Source organism: Amphibalanus amphitrite, unplaced genomic scaffold, assembly GCF_019059575.1.
Source record: "Amphibalanus amphitrite isolate SeventyFive unplaced genomic scaffold, NRLGWU_Aamphi_draft 001924F_arrow, whole genome shotgun sequence".
NCBI classification, from domain to species: domain Eukaryota; kingdom Metazoa; phylum Arthropoda; class Thecostraca; order Balanomorpha; family Balanidae; genus Amphibalanus; species Amphibalanus amphitrite.
Genome location: NW_024883417.1, coordinates 3,679 through 20,292, shown reverse-complemented (window position 1 = coordinate 20,292; position 16,614 = coordinate 3,679). Strand labels below are relative to the sequence as shown.

General features: G+C 49.4%; 2 protein-coding genes across 3 annotated transcripts; both read right to left on the bottom strand.

The window, feature by feature from the left end:
• Positions 1-10,070: 10,070 nt before the first annotated feature.
• Positions 10,071-13,991, bottom strand: LOC122375799 (mucin-3B-like). 2 transcript variants are annotated; one of them, XM_043355328.1, is made up of 2 exons: positions 13,894-13,991; positions 10,071-11,462 (listed from the first exon to the last, which is right to left on the bottom strand). In XM_043355328.1, the coding sequence occupies exon 2, from the start codon at positions 11,459-11,461 to the stop codon at positions 10,316-10,318; it is 1,146 nt and encodes a 381-aa protein (XP_043211263.1). In that variant the 5' UTR covers position 11,462; positions 13,894-13,991; the 3' UTR covers positions 10,071-10,315. The 2 variants fall into 2 exon arrangements, with proteins under 2 accessions (XP_043211263.1, XP_043211264.1); XM_043355329.1 differs by lacking the exon at positions 13,894-13,991 and adding an exon at positions 11,612-11,868.
• Positions 11,885-13,024, bottom strand: LOC122375800 (agglutinin-like protein ARB_02240). The gene is made up of 2 exons (XM_043355330.1): positions 12,461-13,024; positions 11,885-12,373 (listed from the first exon to the last, which is right to left on the bottom strand). The coding sequence occupies exons 1-2, from the start codon at positions 13,022-13,024 to the stop codon at positions 11,885-11,887; spliced, it is 1,053 nt and encodes a 350-aa protein (XP_043211265.1).
• Positions 13,992-16,614: the final 2,623 nt, after the last annotated feature.

Below are 16,614 nucleotides of genomic sequence, written 5' to 3'. Positions count from 1 at the left end.
TACTATAGCTTTTTTATGAAGGCTCTCCTACAGTGATTCTGGAATATAACTGCAAAGTTTAGGTAAGGAAACAACAGGTAGTCCCATCTAGTTCCACTAGATGTTCCACTGTAGTTCCACTCTGATTTTTTGTTAGATGAAGTAGGATTTAAATTTACACCAGGGCAACATAAAAGCTAACTGCGCATATTTGCGCAAAATTTGCAGGAACCGCTCTTCCTACCCAACTGCCGCCCGCCCCGCCCCAGTTTTGGCTCGGCCGCCGCGCCCGGCTTACGCTGACCTGTGTGGCCTGCACGCATCCATGCGTAGTTGACTGGTCATTAACCCTCGCCCGCACATGGGGGGGGGGGGGGTTGCCACCCCCCCAGGCAGTCTTTCTGCTCTGCACTCAACATTTTTTAAGCTAGAAGGCTGATTTTCCGTATAGATGCTCGTCTATCCTTTCTTGATGTCCACTGAAAATTTCAAGTTTCTGTGATTTTTGGTTTCGGAGATATGACCTTGTTTTTCAGGTCATGTCATGACCCAAATGGCCAATTCTCAACATCTTGCGTTTGCCATGGGCCTTGTGAGCTTTTGACACCCTGATTTCGGCCTTTTTTGCCAGTCTTACCTCCCACCTATCATGGAACATGTTGTTCGACGATATACAGGGTTCAAGGTCAGGGTCAAGGTCAACCTAGGTCATCTAAGATAATTGCGTTTTAGGCAAGCTGAATTTACTTTTTGTGAAGTTTTTTGACTGCATTTTTGGTAAAAGCTTCTCAGATCATGATTTCATGTGATATGGACCCAAAAACAATCGGTGCACACATCAGTATACACACAGACACACACAGACATACAAACACATATAATTGACCTTGACCTAACTTGACCTGAAATGACCTCAGCAGCAAAATTCTGGTCGGATAGTGTGACAAAGAGGTTCTAGCTGGCTTGGCACCAGAAAACAGCATCGTCATCGGTATTTGATAAGCAGCGCACTTGATATCCAACGGTGACCCAAAACAGCAACATTTTTTAGTTTGACCTGACCTGGAAGGTCAATGACTGACCTGAGAAGGTAAAACTGGGTATCATTGGATTCGTCTCTTCCCAAAGAATCTTTTTGGTCTTTACTGCTAAGCTCTATCTCCAACAGGAACGAAATGGCGCGGGGGGTGGCAACCACCCCCCCCCCCCCATGTGCGTTCTAGGATGGGAAAATGGCATGTGCGGGCGAGGGTTAAAAACAGATGCGCTTGAGTTTATGAATTTTGTGAAAAGCGCGTTTTATGTATGCATTTATGTATGCACCTATTGACATCAAAAGCCTTCCACATATTGCGTGGCGATTCGGCTTGCATTTAGAGAGCCTTGCTATTGACAACCATCACTCGGCTGAAGAAAGTGGAAATTGAAACCTTCGTGAATATAAGACGCTGCAAATATAGGACAGGTCTGTCACTGACGTCGGGTTACCTTGGGCCGTCTTTTTACATTAGATCACAATTCCGGTATTTAACCCTGGCCGGACCGATTGGTTTTCTACATTGACCGGGGAGGGTTGGTACAGGGACCCGCAGTTGCTTCTGTACACACTAGTATTTCAGCGTATTCTTTGCCTGTGACACCGTTGGAGGCGAATTGGGAAATGATTGTGTGCTTATTAAAACCACCATCTGAAGGGCTTTAAACTGATGTGCTGCTCTCCTAATTCAGTGAACTTTTTATGGCTATATCAGCAAAACATTGTTTTCAGCGCTTTTTCCTGCCCCATTCCTTCTGAAACCTGGAACCGCTTATTCCATTTACTCCTGCCATCTGACGATGGTCGTGCTGACTACTAGTTCCGGCGCTAGTTACTGCTCCAGTTTTGCACCCGGCACAAACTCAGGCGGCACCGGGCCGTGGCTCGACCATGGGGAGGGTCGGACCGAGCCGACTGCCTGGGGCGCGGTTAGATCGGACGCCCTGCTGGGGAAGGGGACGGGAGTGAGGGGGAGTGGAGGAGGTGGTCACGTGGTCCGTCCAAGCTCGCAGACGACCTGACCTGTCCTGCGCCCAGCCATGTTCCGTGATCCAAAATGGCACGAGAGCTGTGGAATGCCTGGAGGAGACGCTTCGAAAGCGAACTTCAGCAGCACTAATTTACCATATTCTGTGGAGATAAATTAATATTATCTTAATGCAGAAAAATTGTATGCCCAAGCTGTATAAGCTGTATCTTTTTAAAAGTTGTAAATATAAATATTTTAGGGACTTATAGGTTTCGTATACACAGTGAATTGTGTTACAATAAGCCGTTTCGCTGTTATGGTTACTAACTGAAGAGTTATCCTTTTTTCTCACAGGGAATGACAATACAATAACAATACGAATAAAACCAGACGTTTCGCACAAAAAGTGCCTCCGTCAGTGGCAAGAAATAAGTAATTAGGCATACATGTTTTCTTTCGATAACATCGATGAAGTAGTTATCTTTATTTTTTTAAGATATATCTTCAGCAGTTTTTTTAAGCATGTCATGGAAGCATATAAACATTTGTGTATTTTATCGGCAACCCGGCTGGCCAGACCGAGACGGTGCCGCATTTAGTTCTCATCGATGTTAAACTTATACACTCGTTTTTCTCCACTGACGAAGGCACGTTGTTGTCCGAAACGTTTGGTTTTATTCGCATTGTTTTTTATATTGTCATTGTCCGTGAGAAAAACATACTCATATGGACTGGTCTCAGTTCATATAGAAATTGTTGCACATTCATCAACACAGATAAAATGAATATTAGCCCTCACCACACATAGAAGTAGAGGTAAGTAGACCGCGCCCGCTGTTTTACACCAATAAATCGCGGCAAAGCGAAGGATTGCGACGATTCTTTGGTGCTCTGGAGTTAATCAATTTTACAACTTCCCGGAAAATTAAATAGCCCTTATCATTTTTGCATCTTGTCTGAGAATTTTAAATCCCTGAACCAAATTACCTTTAACCTGTGATTATTTTTCTCAAGATCATGTCAGGCCAGAATAGCAATTGAAAGTCAGCGCACATCTTCTGTGTGTTTCCATAGTCGTTTCGTGATTAGCAACGTGACAACATGTGAAATATACTATCTAATGTTTGTCTCATTAATTGTTGTGGGTGCCAAGGTCACGTGAAATTCAGGTTAAGGTCATTTACTTGAAATGATCTCGGTTAACTTCCTTAAATTTACACCTTTTTACTGTGGTTTTTAGGAAGTGTTGGTTTGAAATTTAGCACCCATTTTAGCATTTGAAAACTAGGCATACTTAGGTATCAGTTATAGTGCCTATGCAATATGTTGCAAGGCTGTAAGTGCTGGTTAACATTCTATATAGCCGGCAGAACGCCTAATGGGTGATCTGGCGTGACCCGTCCTACCCCAAATGCTTTGATACATCATCTTTGATCAAAGCAAGTGCAAATTCGGAGTCAGAAGCAAGCCAAGTCCCAGCAAACTTCACTTGTAGAAATTCTAGCAGGACCCAATTTTCCGTGCTTTTGGGTTATTAACCTGATCTGGGAGGTCAACCAGTGACCTAGGATCTCAGCATTGACCAGGACATAAAAATAATTGGCTTTTTCTCGTCAGCGATGACCAGGACCCTCAAATCATCGGATTTCTCTCGTCACGAGCAGCACGCTCTTTTTTATTTTTCAGCGAAGCTCTGGCTCTTTTTATCAAGGGCCGAATGGCTGAGGGTTTCTACGCCCCTCCGCTACATGTAAGACGCTGAAAAGAAATGCCTAAATAAGTGAGGGTTAAATATCGATTGCTTTTTAAGTGCCTAAGCCCGAAACACTTTAATCTACTTCGATAGCAGTTTTTAAGACCAACGAGCTCGAATAATATAACTTCTTGAACAATGTAAGCACCACATAAAATGAATCGTGAGAGAAGCGGCTCAAGATTAAGGAACTATGAGACTTAATAAAAAACGGCATAGATTAGAAACTGCACCTAACTTGCACTGACCTTTTCGTTGCAGACTGGTAGATTAAATTTTAGGATTGATTTCAGCTGATGCTCAAATGGAGCTATTCATTCGTTCATTCATGCGACCATCTAATTCCATTCATAAAAGAAGCCAGTGACAAAATTGTTCATTTTAGATAAGTGTGAAATACAAACTCAATAAAAGTTTAATGATACGGCAAATTTGACAGCTTTTATAATGAACAGACAAATAACTTTAACGAATCAAGGTTGCGAGCCCCAAATAGGGGAGAGTGAGGTATAGATGAGCCAAGGGGCAAGTTTAGCCACCCCATGTTTCTCAGCTCCTATGGCGCTGATTGACTTGAGCTTCCATGTGCCGTTCGCTTACGATGCTGCAGTCTTTCACGTGAGACGGCAACGTTCTCACGCTCAGCACCCGGTAACATGTGGTATCGCCCCTGATAACTAAGACATGTTTTGTCTTTAAAAAGAGATGGTTGTTATCTGCGGTGCATGTTTATTTTCCTTAGCGGGTGTCATTAATCGAAAATGGCCACGGGTTGGGCAAGATGAGCCATTTTCACCTGAGGGAAGATGAGCCGGATAAGCCATTGTTGTCTCCGCTGTCGAAAACCAAACTGAGCTGCGCTTGTTTCTGCTGAATAAAAATGGTAGGAAATTTTTTTTGTAAGTGATTTGCAGATTATCTGAAGGATAAAATGATTTCTTCCGTGAAATAAAACTTGACAAGTTATTGGAAGGTTTAAAACAGTCACTTTTTGATGGAGGAAAAAAAAACTTTGCCATAAGTATGTTTGCCATGGAGTAAATAAAAGAGCCCACTCTTCGCCGCGCCCGGGAAAAGAAGAGGTTCGCTTTTTCTTGCGCTTTTTCCATCCATGCTCAACTTTCCCCACGACGTGTCTCAACTTACCCCGCCCATGGGGTAAGATGAGCAACGTGCAAGATGATTTTTGACGTAGCCTTTCAGTACAAAAATAAGCGGTATATGAAACATTTCTGGCCACCATTACATGCGCAAATCACCACTCTGTCCGTCCAACCCGTAAACGCAGAAAAATGATCAGTAAGTTAGCCTGTAGCTTACGAAAAACAAAAGCGGCTCAACTTACCTCATTCTTCCCTACGTTACACAATTGAGGGCATTTTTTTTAGGCCATCACAGTATTTGTCAACAATTGTTGTTTGGGGGGGGTGGGGAGGGTGGTTACTGGCTCATAAACTGCCCCCCCCCCCCAAATAAAAGAAAACGAAACCGATAATTCGCGAAAACAACTATTGAGCTCGAACCAAAGTGACGAATCGATTTATAGGTATGCAGGATGACTAACGATGCCACTTTTTGACTTCTTGTGTCAAATAAATTCCATTATCTGGATAGCACGTCAACATTCTAGTTGACATTTTACAACAAACGTATACTATTTGGCGCGACTAGCCTCATAAATGTTCTGAAACTAAAACTGTTTCTTCGCAATTAACTTCGCCCACGTCATCCCAGCTCATGCACGACAAAAATAAAATAATGCTTCAGGATCACTGGCCTGAATTCGAATGCTTAAAGTTTACTCAAAACCGGTGTGGCTGAGGCACTCTTCGCTACATCTCGTGACGGCCACCATTGTGTTGCATTTTTCGGTAAGCTATAAGTTAATAAGGAAAGGATTGCTGAGTGGGTTGAAAATAGCCCCCTCCACCCCCCTCCTTCTTCAGTCTTCTGGAAACATAAGTAATCGAAAGATCTGGCGATGGTTTATCCACCTCTTCTGCCGCCGCGCTGCGAGGCCTCGATTCGTTCGGTATGTGGCTTCCTGAGCGGTCCTCCCCGGAGGCAAGGTGAAAGGTCATGGGCTGTATCTGAAATTTATACGTTGCTGAATATGTTTTATAGTTCTTCCAAGGCCTTGGACACCGTTTTATTATATCGGATAAACATTGCACTTTCTTGTCAATCAATACATTTAAAGAAAACTTGATCATAATCTTATACTGCGGCAATTGTAGTTCTGCTTACGGTTGCCTCTTTATGATACGGGCCACCACCACCTCCACTGCGCTGGAGCTCAGGCGTTCTACCCCTCCCCGCTACGGACCGGCCCTCGGGCTAGGTGTGTTAGTACTGAGCGCAAACCTGTAGTAGTCACGTGACTTTCATTCACGTAGCGGGAACGGAAGCTATAGGCGATACCAAGGACGGGCTCTGGGGAGGCAACCGGCGCGGAAAAATAGCACGATTGTAGTTTTGGAAGAATATCTGTTGCGGTAAGAGGAATTATACAAAACATACGTGCTAGGAGCAAACATGTGTTATTCCTTTATGCTTTGCGCTACATTTCCTTTCTCCAATGGCCAGCACTTAGCAAATAATAGCGCAATTCTAAATTGGTAATATATGTGTACAGTAGCAACTGCGGGTCCCTGTACAACTCCCTTGCCGTTTCGCCTCTAATTGAGCTAGAGCCTCGCGGAAAACAACACGCTTGTGTGCCGTTATAAAACGCAAAAATTAGGTACTACCCGATTTTAAGGTCTTAGGTCAGCCAGTGACCTCTTAGGTCAGGTAAGTGCCACAAGGCACGGGCTCGGTTTTAGGTTAATTACTTTGCCAAAAATGGTCGCACTGCCGCGATTTTGGCATAATCGTGTTTGTCTAGCTCAGGCGCGTTGAATGCTATACTTGGTGTTCGGGTGAAGTCAACTTAACCCTCGCCGGCACAGGCCATTTTGCGTCCTTCGACGGCACAAGGGGGGGGGGGGGTTGGTACGACCCCCCTCGCGTTTGGCCCCTGATCGAGCTAGAGCCTCGCTGAAAAAACGAGCGTGTTGCCCGTCACGAGAGGAAGCCGATCATACCCAATTTTAAGGTCCTAGGTCATCGGGTGACCTTCCAGGTCAGGTCAATGACCCGAAAACCGGGAAAATCGGGACCTGTTAGAAAGTCGTAAATTGTGGCTGCTATGTGGTTTTCCGGGGTGCTGATCACGAATATCGTATTAGTTTTGATCAGAGATGATGTCTTTAAGCATTTAGACCAGGTCGGGTCAGGTCAGGTCAGGTCAACCGGTAGGGGTTGTGACGGATATCCGTAATACGTGTCAACCGCCTCTGACAGCTTCGTAACATGTTACGAAGGCGCCAAAACTACATCGTTAATGTTCAAATGGTTGCTAAATTAGAATTCAGCTCCAAAAACTAGCCTAGAAACATGTAAAACTCGAAAAAGTGAACCGAGGTCGCCCGAGGTCACCAAAGGTCAATGACCTGACCTGACCTTCAGGTGACCTTGACACCCATCCTAATGTATGGGAGCAACATCAAATCACATGTTTGAACGTTTGAAACCACGAAAAGCTTGCAAACGCGCGGCTAATGCTAGCCGACATACGCCGAATCGCGATTTCGGCCAAACATGGTCACGGAAAAGAAGTCACAGGTCAAAGGTCATTGGGGTCAGGGTCATGAAATTTTCAGAGTAGGTGTAAAATTGATCAATGCGAGGGTACTGAAAGTTTCGTCGCGATCGGCCGCTTTTTACGCGAGTTATTCGCGAAAAACCTTAGGGGGGTTGCATCAACCCCCCCTGTGCCGGCGAGGGTTAAGGTGTTAACCTCGGGTCAAGGTCAGGTCGGAGCCCAGGTCACGAAAATGGTTGAAGGAGGTCATATCGCATATCATTCGATTCGGCAGGTCTTCCTGAGTCCAATGGTAGCTTTCCCGACTCTCTAGCTCCATCTGATCAGGAGTTATTGACGAAAAACTTACATGGCCTTAGTGACGTCATAAATGACGTCACGCAAAGTCAACAATGCTAAAGTCAAGCACTGGACCTTGCAAGGAGTGCATGAAACCATTCCCGGTGCCCGAATAACAGCTCCCAATTTCCCTTGTTGACTTAAAGTGGTGCTAGATCCTGTATTATACTCAATTATGACGTCATAACTTAACCCTCGCCCGTAAACGGCGATCTGCCACCTTCGCCCATGCAGGGGGGGGGTTGGTGCGACCCCCCCCCCTTGGCGTTTGAAAACGGAGCGTCGTAGAGCTTAGCGGAAAAGACCAACGGATTGCTCTCGCCGAGATCTCGCGATTGGTGGTATATTTTTTGGTCCTAGGTCAACATTTGACCTACTTTTGACCGGTCAAAGGTCAAATTTTCGGAAAAATAGACTTTTTTCAACTTTCCGCGGCGATTGCGGCAAAACGGTGGGAGATATCGACTTACAACCTTCACTATCGTGTTCCTTGATCAATTCTCTATCGTTTGGTATGTATTTCGTTTCCCTAGCTCTAAAAATGGCGCGTTGGGAGCGCCGGAAGTCGGCAAGGTCACAGTCGGCGGCAGAAATTCGAAAAATCAAAATTTAAATTTTTGAAATCTGATTGTATTTTTGGATTTGGGAGGTCCATTTGCTCCCTATAGAAGCTAATATTGCTGCATATTCCCATTGAGGTGACAAGAATTAGCAAAATAGTGGTTCGGGCGCTTTTCAAAAATAGTACCGGACGCTGTTCCTCTTGTGACGTCATAGCTCCGTGACCTGACCTGACCCGGTCAAGTTTCTTATACCATATGATAGCCAATACTTGCCCCAACATGCATGGGAAGTTTCATCACGATCCATCAACCGATGTCCGTACCACTGGCAGGAAACCTCGGGCGTTGGCACTCAGTTTGTGAAAATCCGGCCGGAGGCTGTTCCCTTTGTGACGTCATAACTCCGTGACCTGACATGACCCGGTCAAATTTTTTTTATCAAAAGATGCGCAAGGTTTGCCCCATAAGGTACCCAAAATTTGGCGGCGCTGCGCGCCGCCGTTTTTGCACTATTTCCGAAAAACCTCAGGGGGGGGGGGTTGCACCAACCCCCCCCCCCTACATGGGCGAGGGTTAACAGATTCACGTCATATATTTAGTGCTTGACATCCAACTGATAGCTTACATATGACAGAGAAGGCATGCAAAGTTTTATGAAGTTTGCTTCACTAGTTGTGGAATAACAAGCAAAAAACTTTTGCGGAAAGACCGCTGGCCTCTCGCTGGAGCGTTTCCGACCAGTGTGCGCTGCCTGGGCCTATTCTGTTGACCTATGGTCTTTTTGCTGGGTAGCTCCATCATATACCCCGTAGTTGACCACTCTTGATGCATCTAGGTGATCTTTCTGTCACGTGCAATGTGAAAAGTCAAGGGTGGTCACTGGTCAAGTGGATCTGCTAAAGTAGCGCTTTTGAGAGGTCTCATACTCGTATCTCCCTGACCGCTGGGCCCGGGCCCATTGGTATGTGGTATTTTTGTAGGTTAGTTAGGCAGGATAAGGTAGGTAAGGTGAGGTAATTTTAGGGTAGCGAGGCGGCCCTTCTGCCGGGCTTCGGACTACTCTTGTCTCTTGATGCATGTGGGTCATTCTCACTTCCCGTGCTGCGTGCGAAATAAAGATCTGTCAAGTTTGCTCCAATTGTAATAAATTGGTAATCAGTGGGTCGATTAGAGTGAAACTGTAGGCAGACACCCAACGGGCAATGCTGCTCCATGTCCCTCGGTTGGGGAGCTATTGCTCGTGCGCACGTGCGACATTCAGTCTCGGCAATATTGGTGACAGTCTGCACCTGCAGTCTGGTGCGTCGCCTTGTTTGTGCGTTACTGGCCTGGGATGCCATTTACAGCGGATTAACTCGTGCATTGTGCGCTCTGCAGCGTGCAGGCAGGGACATGCCTTCTTTCAACGTTCGCTGTTAGCTCGAGTAAACACGCATTGCTAGTCAATCAGGGGATCATTTTAGACCGTGGGAAATGCTAATGAATTCTAGTTATGGACCAGAGTCAATTTCAGAGACCGATTTTGCCAGCCTCCAGCTATGAAAGTTATGGACATTCCTAATATTTGTGTCCGTCTAGTTCCTGGTGCTGATGAATGATTGCTCCGGACAACACCATCTACAGTGTGGTTATGTTTTGCGAAATCTCCACATCTCCACAATTGTGTTCTACATGTTCTTCGATCTGCATGGATGGTGGTAAGTGTGTGTGCATTGATATGAGATTGCTGGTAGCTAGTCTCCGTGCCTCTGCCGACACGGAGATCAGAGAGACTCAACAATAGGTCGTACGTTGTATTATCACTGCAGTTGTCGCCACGTGTCCAGTACACACCTCGCACGCTGCCCTTTCACACACCACGCTGAATATGCGCCTGCTGATCGTCTTTGACCCCATGACAATAATTTATGCTCCAATAAATGAATTCAGTGAAGAGCTGGAGAGTGCGTGCCGCCACCGTCCGGTGGCGCAGGCAGCTGCTCCCCGAACGGTATCGGATGATAGACGGACTGTGCCGGCGCGGGCCCGCTTAGTATTCGAACTTCTTCTCTGGCTCGTCGTAGTTGTATCCGCAGGGCGCCTGGACCGTCTCCGTCTTGACCAGCGTCGTGACCACGGGCCGCACCTGGATGCTGGTCGTGCGGATCACGCTGTCCACCACGGCGGTGCTGTACTCGGTCTTGGTGGTGCCCGGCAGCGGCTGCGTGACCGTCACCACCTGGATGTTGGTGGACGTCTGCGTGCGCCCGGCCGCCGACCTGGTGCTCGTCACCACCGAGGTGCGGTACTCGGTGTTGGTGACGGTGCGCGTCACCACCCGCTGGGTCGTCTGTGTGGCCGTCACCTGCACCTGCGAGGTGGCCGTGCTGACCTGCTGCACCACGGACGTGGACGTCACCGTCTGCGTCACCGTCCGGGTCGTCGTCTGCGTCGAGGTCAGCGTGTTGGTCAGCACGCGCGTCTGCGTGGCGCGGTCGGTGGTGACCAGCGCTCGTGTGGAGATAGTGGACACGGTGCGCGGCGGCGGCTGCACGGTCGTCGACCGCGTCTGCGTGCTCGTCTGCGAGACGGTGCTGGTGACGGTCTGCGCGGGCAGGGTGCTGGTGCTGGTCACGGTGCGGGTGCGGGTGACGGTGTTGACCTGGGTCTGGTCAGGCAGCCGCCGGGTGATGACGCTGCTGCGGGAGACGATGTTGGTGACGGTGGTGGTGACGGGGACGGTGACGGTGCTGGTGACCGTCTGCCGGATGGTGCTGGTCACCAGCTGTGTGCTGGTCACGGTGCGGGTCACGTAGTTGGTGCTGACCACCCGCTGCGTGGAGGTGACGGTGGCGCGCCGGGTGACCACCGGGCCCGGCACCGAGCGCACCACCTGCTTCCTCTGCGTCTGCGTCACCACCGTGCTGCTGGTCTGCGTGACGGGCACCGTCTGCGTCACGGCCGTGGTCAGCGTGGTCAGCCGCGGCTCGACCTTGGTCTGCGTGCGGGTCACGGTGACGATCTGCTGCTGGATGCTGGTGCGGACCCGCTCATACTGCGAGCTCGACACCACCGTGCTGGTGACGGTGGCATCCTTGGGCTCCGGACACTCCGGCGGCAGGTAGCCGTCAGCCAGCTCCTGCGGCGCGGCGCAGCTGGCGGCCACCAGGCCCAGCAGCAACAGCAGGCGACTCATCCTGCGGACGACAGGACAGCGCGGCCGTCAGTCAGCACCGCAGGCCACAGGGACGCAATATTGAGCACATTGATTATGTCTGGCATGAGATCAAAGCAACAACAAGCACCAACATCTGTCAAAAGAGGAACGTTTAGGGATGCTGCTTACCTTTGCTTGTCGAGCTAACCGTTGGCATCTAATAAATTGCTGTTACGATGCATGTTAAGTCATACATTCGATATGTTCGATTTCTTTTTTACATATATTTATTCCCAGGCACTGAATCCGTCGCTAAAATATCTCAATAGATGATCATGGGTCACAGCAAGCGCTTATTCATCGTGGCTTACAACCATACGGCACACTCATAACTTATTGGCGCTCGGCCTTGTGCTCGCAGTGTGGTTCCTCGGCGGAGCGGCGACTGGTGCGGCGGGTGGTCTAGAAGAGCAGCGGGTTGTCGGGCGTGTCGTATTTGTAGCCCTCGCAGGACTTGGTGACGGTGCTGGTCTTGTAGACGGTGGACGGCTGGATGCTGGTCGACACCACCACCGACGTGCTGGTCTTCACAATGGTGGTGGCCTTGGTGACGTACACGTCCTTGCCCGGCACCGGCACGGTCTTGGTGTTTTTGACGCTGATGGTGCGCACCACGTCCCGTCCGGGCACGGTGACCACGGCCGTGCTGGTCTGGGTGAGCACCACCGGACGCGTGGAGATGACCGTGCGCGTCTCCGTCACGTACTTGGGCACCGTCTGCGTGCTGGTGACGGTCCGGTAGCTGATCACCGTGGTGGCCACCTGGCGCGTGCTCTGCGTCTGCCGCGTCTCGGTGACCACCCGCGGCACCGTCACCTGACTGGTGCTGGTGACGGTCGCCGTCAGCGTCACCGCGCTGGTGCTGGTAATGGTCTGGGTGCGGGTGACGGTCTGCGCCGGCGCGACGGACGTGCTGGTGACGGTGCGGACCAGGATGCTGGTGGCGGTGCGGTACTAGGGCGGCGGCTGGAAGGTCACCGCGCGCGTCTGCTCCACCTGCGAGGTGATGACGCGCTGCACCGTGCTGCCGGGAACCACCTGCGTGCTGGTGACGGCCACCACCGAGTCCACGCGCCGGGTGGCGGTCGAGGTGAGCCGCGCCGTGCTCCGCACCTGCTGCGACACGATGCTGGTGCGCTGCTCCACCCGGGTGCTGGTCCGCTGCTGGCTGACCACGCTGGTAGTGGTGAGCACCTGGGTCTGCGTGTTGGTGACCGTGCTGCCGGGCGCGGTGACGGTGCTGGTGACCGTCTGGGTGATCTGGCGGGTGCCCACGACACTCTTGACGACGGCACTGGTGACGCGCTGAGTGTTGGTGACGCGCACGGTGCTCGGCACCACCTTGGTGACGGTGGTCTGCTCCTGCTGGGTCTGCGAGATGGTGGACACCACGGTGCGCTCCACGGTGGTCACCTGCACCTGCGTGCTGGTGCTCGTGATGGTCTTGCCCTCGGGGCACTTGGGCGGCAGGTAGCTGTCGGGAATCTCCAGCTGGCCGGCAGCCAGCGTCACCAGCAGAGCGGACACCAGAATGCGCCACATTCTGCAACAGAGGAGTTCCATGGGCCGAGTCAGTGATTGGACCTTGCGGCTCGACTCACGCTCTGCTACGCGCTGGGTGGTGGGCAGCAAAGTCCAATCACTGTCTCACACCGGCATGTAACTCGCTCTGCTTCAGATGCAACGGATGCCCGTCTGTCTATACATCACGTAGCCAGGCGTGAGAGAGTGGATGGACTTGGCGCCCTCAGAGGCCTTCGCGTCTTCAGCGCTGCGCCTGACACCCAGCCAGTAATTGGTAGTCGTCTTTTTCCGGTCGTGTGTCGCGCAATAAGCTCACTTAACTAATCCTTAATATATGTATCCAAGGATCAAACCCAGGTCTTCGAGGCTTACATTGCATTATATACATTTTTTCACCGCTCACGACAATGTGAAGGAAATTATCAGTCGGGCTTCTTCTCATCGCATTGAGAAATCCACCTCTGCGCGGGCGATCGGGAAATGGGCTGTTTACGCCGAGGTCTATTTATTTGTTTACTGGTAAAGGTTCCCGATCAGCTTCTATTTCGCTGATTGATTGCAAAGTCACTTCCACTAGGAAAATAGTTTGACGGCTGAGCGAATAATTGTAATTTGGTCTAGAAGATCGTAAATATTATTAGCCGATATAGCCAAGCAACTCATTTCTTCATGCTTACGCTTCTAAGAGTGATTATGATTAAGATGTGATTATGAAGATGGCAACATGCGAGTATTGATTCTATGAATAATAAAGAATGTTGGTTTTCGTCCCGTTGCCGATCGGGTTTGTTCCTCCTATTGTGTATTGGCACTGGTGTCTGGCCTGCGGTCGGCTCGTGCTGCTGCCGCGGCTGGACGGCAGAGTGTGGCTCCGTCCCGCCACTCACCTCAGGGAGTGCTCGGTGGATGACCTGAGTAGACTGCCGCCACTCCAGTGTGTCTCTCGGACGGCCGGCCCGCTCCTTTATAGCCGGCCGCCGGCGGTGTGCCGAGGGGCGCCGCCGGGGGACGGGCAACGGGGGCGTGCCCCGCACCCCCGGCTGCAGAAGATGAGCCGCCGACCTTGCCACCGCCGGGAGAAAGTGTCGGGATTCCAGCTGCAGCCTCTGGCGCCGAGAGGAGCGCGCTGATGCGCCGGCAGACGGGCGGGCGGTGCTGCCGTCTGGCGGGCCGCCTCCTGCAGGAACCAGGGAAGCACCGGACCGGCTGGCCGCGCGCCGGACGAGCGCTCGGACGTGTGGGCAGCGCCTGCCCTTCAGGACACCTGAGCGCCCCGGAGAAGACGCCCACCGGCCCTCGAGCGAACATCGGCAGCGAAACTGGGGCATGGTATCGTCGTCCCTACCTGAGAGTTCTAGCCGATCAGTTCCAGTACAACACTGCACAGAGTGCCTAAGTGATTTAAGAGGACAATCAATCCGACGTAGACAACTCCAGCCCAGCAGCAGGCCCATCCTGCGGTGGGATGACCGTTTTCGGGGGTGGCTGGCCTGTCCACTGTGACGGGCTCAGTCTCGGCGGCTCACCAGGGTGGTCGCCCAGACCAACGTCTCCCCCTTATTCGTATCATCCTTCCGGCTCTGAAAACGTTTTGTCAGACCGAAAAGACCCAACCCTGCAAAACAAAAGAAACAAATTCGGAGGACTGCTATGGTGAATGTCCTCAAATTCCAACAAGGCTTCTTTCGGCAAGACCACTTGCATTTGATGACTGCAAGGAACTCTTTGCTCTTTGGGCTCCACCCTGCACATAGGTATGATGTGATTAGGTTTATGTTTTGGTGCCAGGCTAGTTTCTAGCTGTATCCTTGCTTAACCCTCGCCCCGTTGGGGGGGGGGGCATTTTGGCCCCCCCCCCCCTGTGGTTTTTCCTGAATAACAAGAAAACGGCGGCGCGCAGCGCCGCCAAATTTTCAGTACCTTCCCGGGCATCAATTTGACACCTTCACACCAAGTTTCAAGTCTTAGGTCACCTTAGGTTAGGAGTTATTGAGGTCAAACTGAGGTCATGTTCGAGCAAAAATGAGCAAAAAACATGCAATCTTGAAACGCTCACCAAATCTACAGTTATCAAGCAATTTCAAAGTTCTTTATATGGTCTAGTAGACAAAAAGTGGCGCTACAAAACTGCTATCTCGGATTTTCAAAATTTTTGGTTTTTGACCAAAAAAAATCAAAAAAATGATTTTTTTAGAAAAACTTTGAAAAAATCCAAAAATTTTCCGAATTTCGAAAAAAAACGGAATATATGTAATAGTCCCAGCGCTCTTCTATATACATACCAAATTTCAGATCGATATCTCGTTTTTTGGCCAAGTTATAGCAAAAAAAACTTCAAAAATGATGACGTCAAATTTTTGAACTCAATTTTTAGCAATTCTAGACCACGTACGGCAAAACAAAGACCACCATTGAACTCCCCGTGACAAGCTGCATCGATTCGATACCCATTTTATGCAAAAATATTAACTTTGAAATTTGACCTAATTTGACCTGACCTTGACCTGACCTTGACCTAACCTTGACCAAAACGTGATCTAAGCTGGCCCCAAAGGCTGCCTGACCTATATAATCGCATTTGTCATGTAAAATGGATAATAAAACATGTATCACACGACACTTTCATATTGTGACCCCCCCGTGACCTGACCTCTGTGACCTGACCTGGTATCAGTGACCTCAAAGAGCAAAATATGTGTTTGAAGAACATTTCCCCATCGATGATTTTCAATGAAATGCATTTTACTCGATTTTACAACGCATTTCTTGAAGTGCCTGTAAACGGTGAAAATTGGACCTTTGACCTGACCTGTGACGTCATTGGTTTGACCTAGGTCAATAAAATTGGGTCACAAGGTAGTTCCCCGTTGGGGCTATCCAACGCCGTTTACCGCTTGTCGCTATGTTGCGTGGTTCTCGAGATCTTAGGGGGGGGGCCAAAATGCCCCCCCCCCCAACCGGGCAGGTTGCTCGGCAGAGCCCAACGGGGCGCGGGTTAACCCGTGCATGACTCGGGGGGCTCTACAGAGCCCCCGTGGCTCTACAGAGCCCCCCTCCCATTTTTCAGCAATATCTTCTAAGCCGTTTGATGGATCAATACAAAACTTGCCGTACCTTCAGCGGCATCAATTTGACACCATGTGTTAAAAGGTCAACTTTCTACCTACCATAGTTGGGCCGAAAATGATGTCAGAGCGACGTCATCTCGGCCGATTTTGATGCAAAACATTGAATTACGGCAAACGCTTTCAAGAGCTCAGTTTTAAAGCTAGATCCAATTTCTTTGCATGAGTGGACTGCAAATACACGTAGCCTTCAAACTTTGATCTCGAATTTTCGAAATTCTGAAACTTTTGAAAAAAATATGTATTTACAATTACAAAAAATATATTTTTGATTTTTTTTCAAATAGTTTTTGAACTTTCTTGCAAGTTTTAGCTCCAGATCTTAAAAACGGTTTTTCAGTACGTTTTTGACATCGCACAACAATATAAATGGCACTATCGTGTTCCTGAGTTTAAACTGCATCTGATAGGCAACTTTTGGTGGCTTAATTTCATTTTCAAAATTAGATCTTTTCCGACCTGAAAGTGACCTGACCTCCGGTA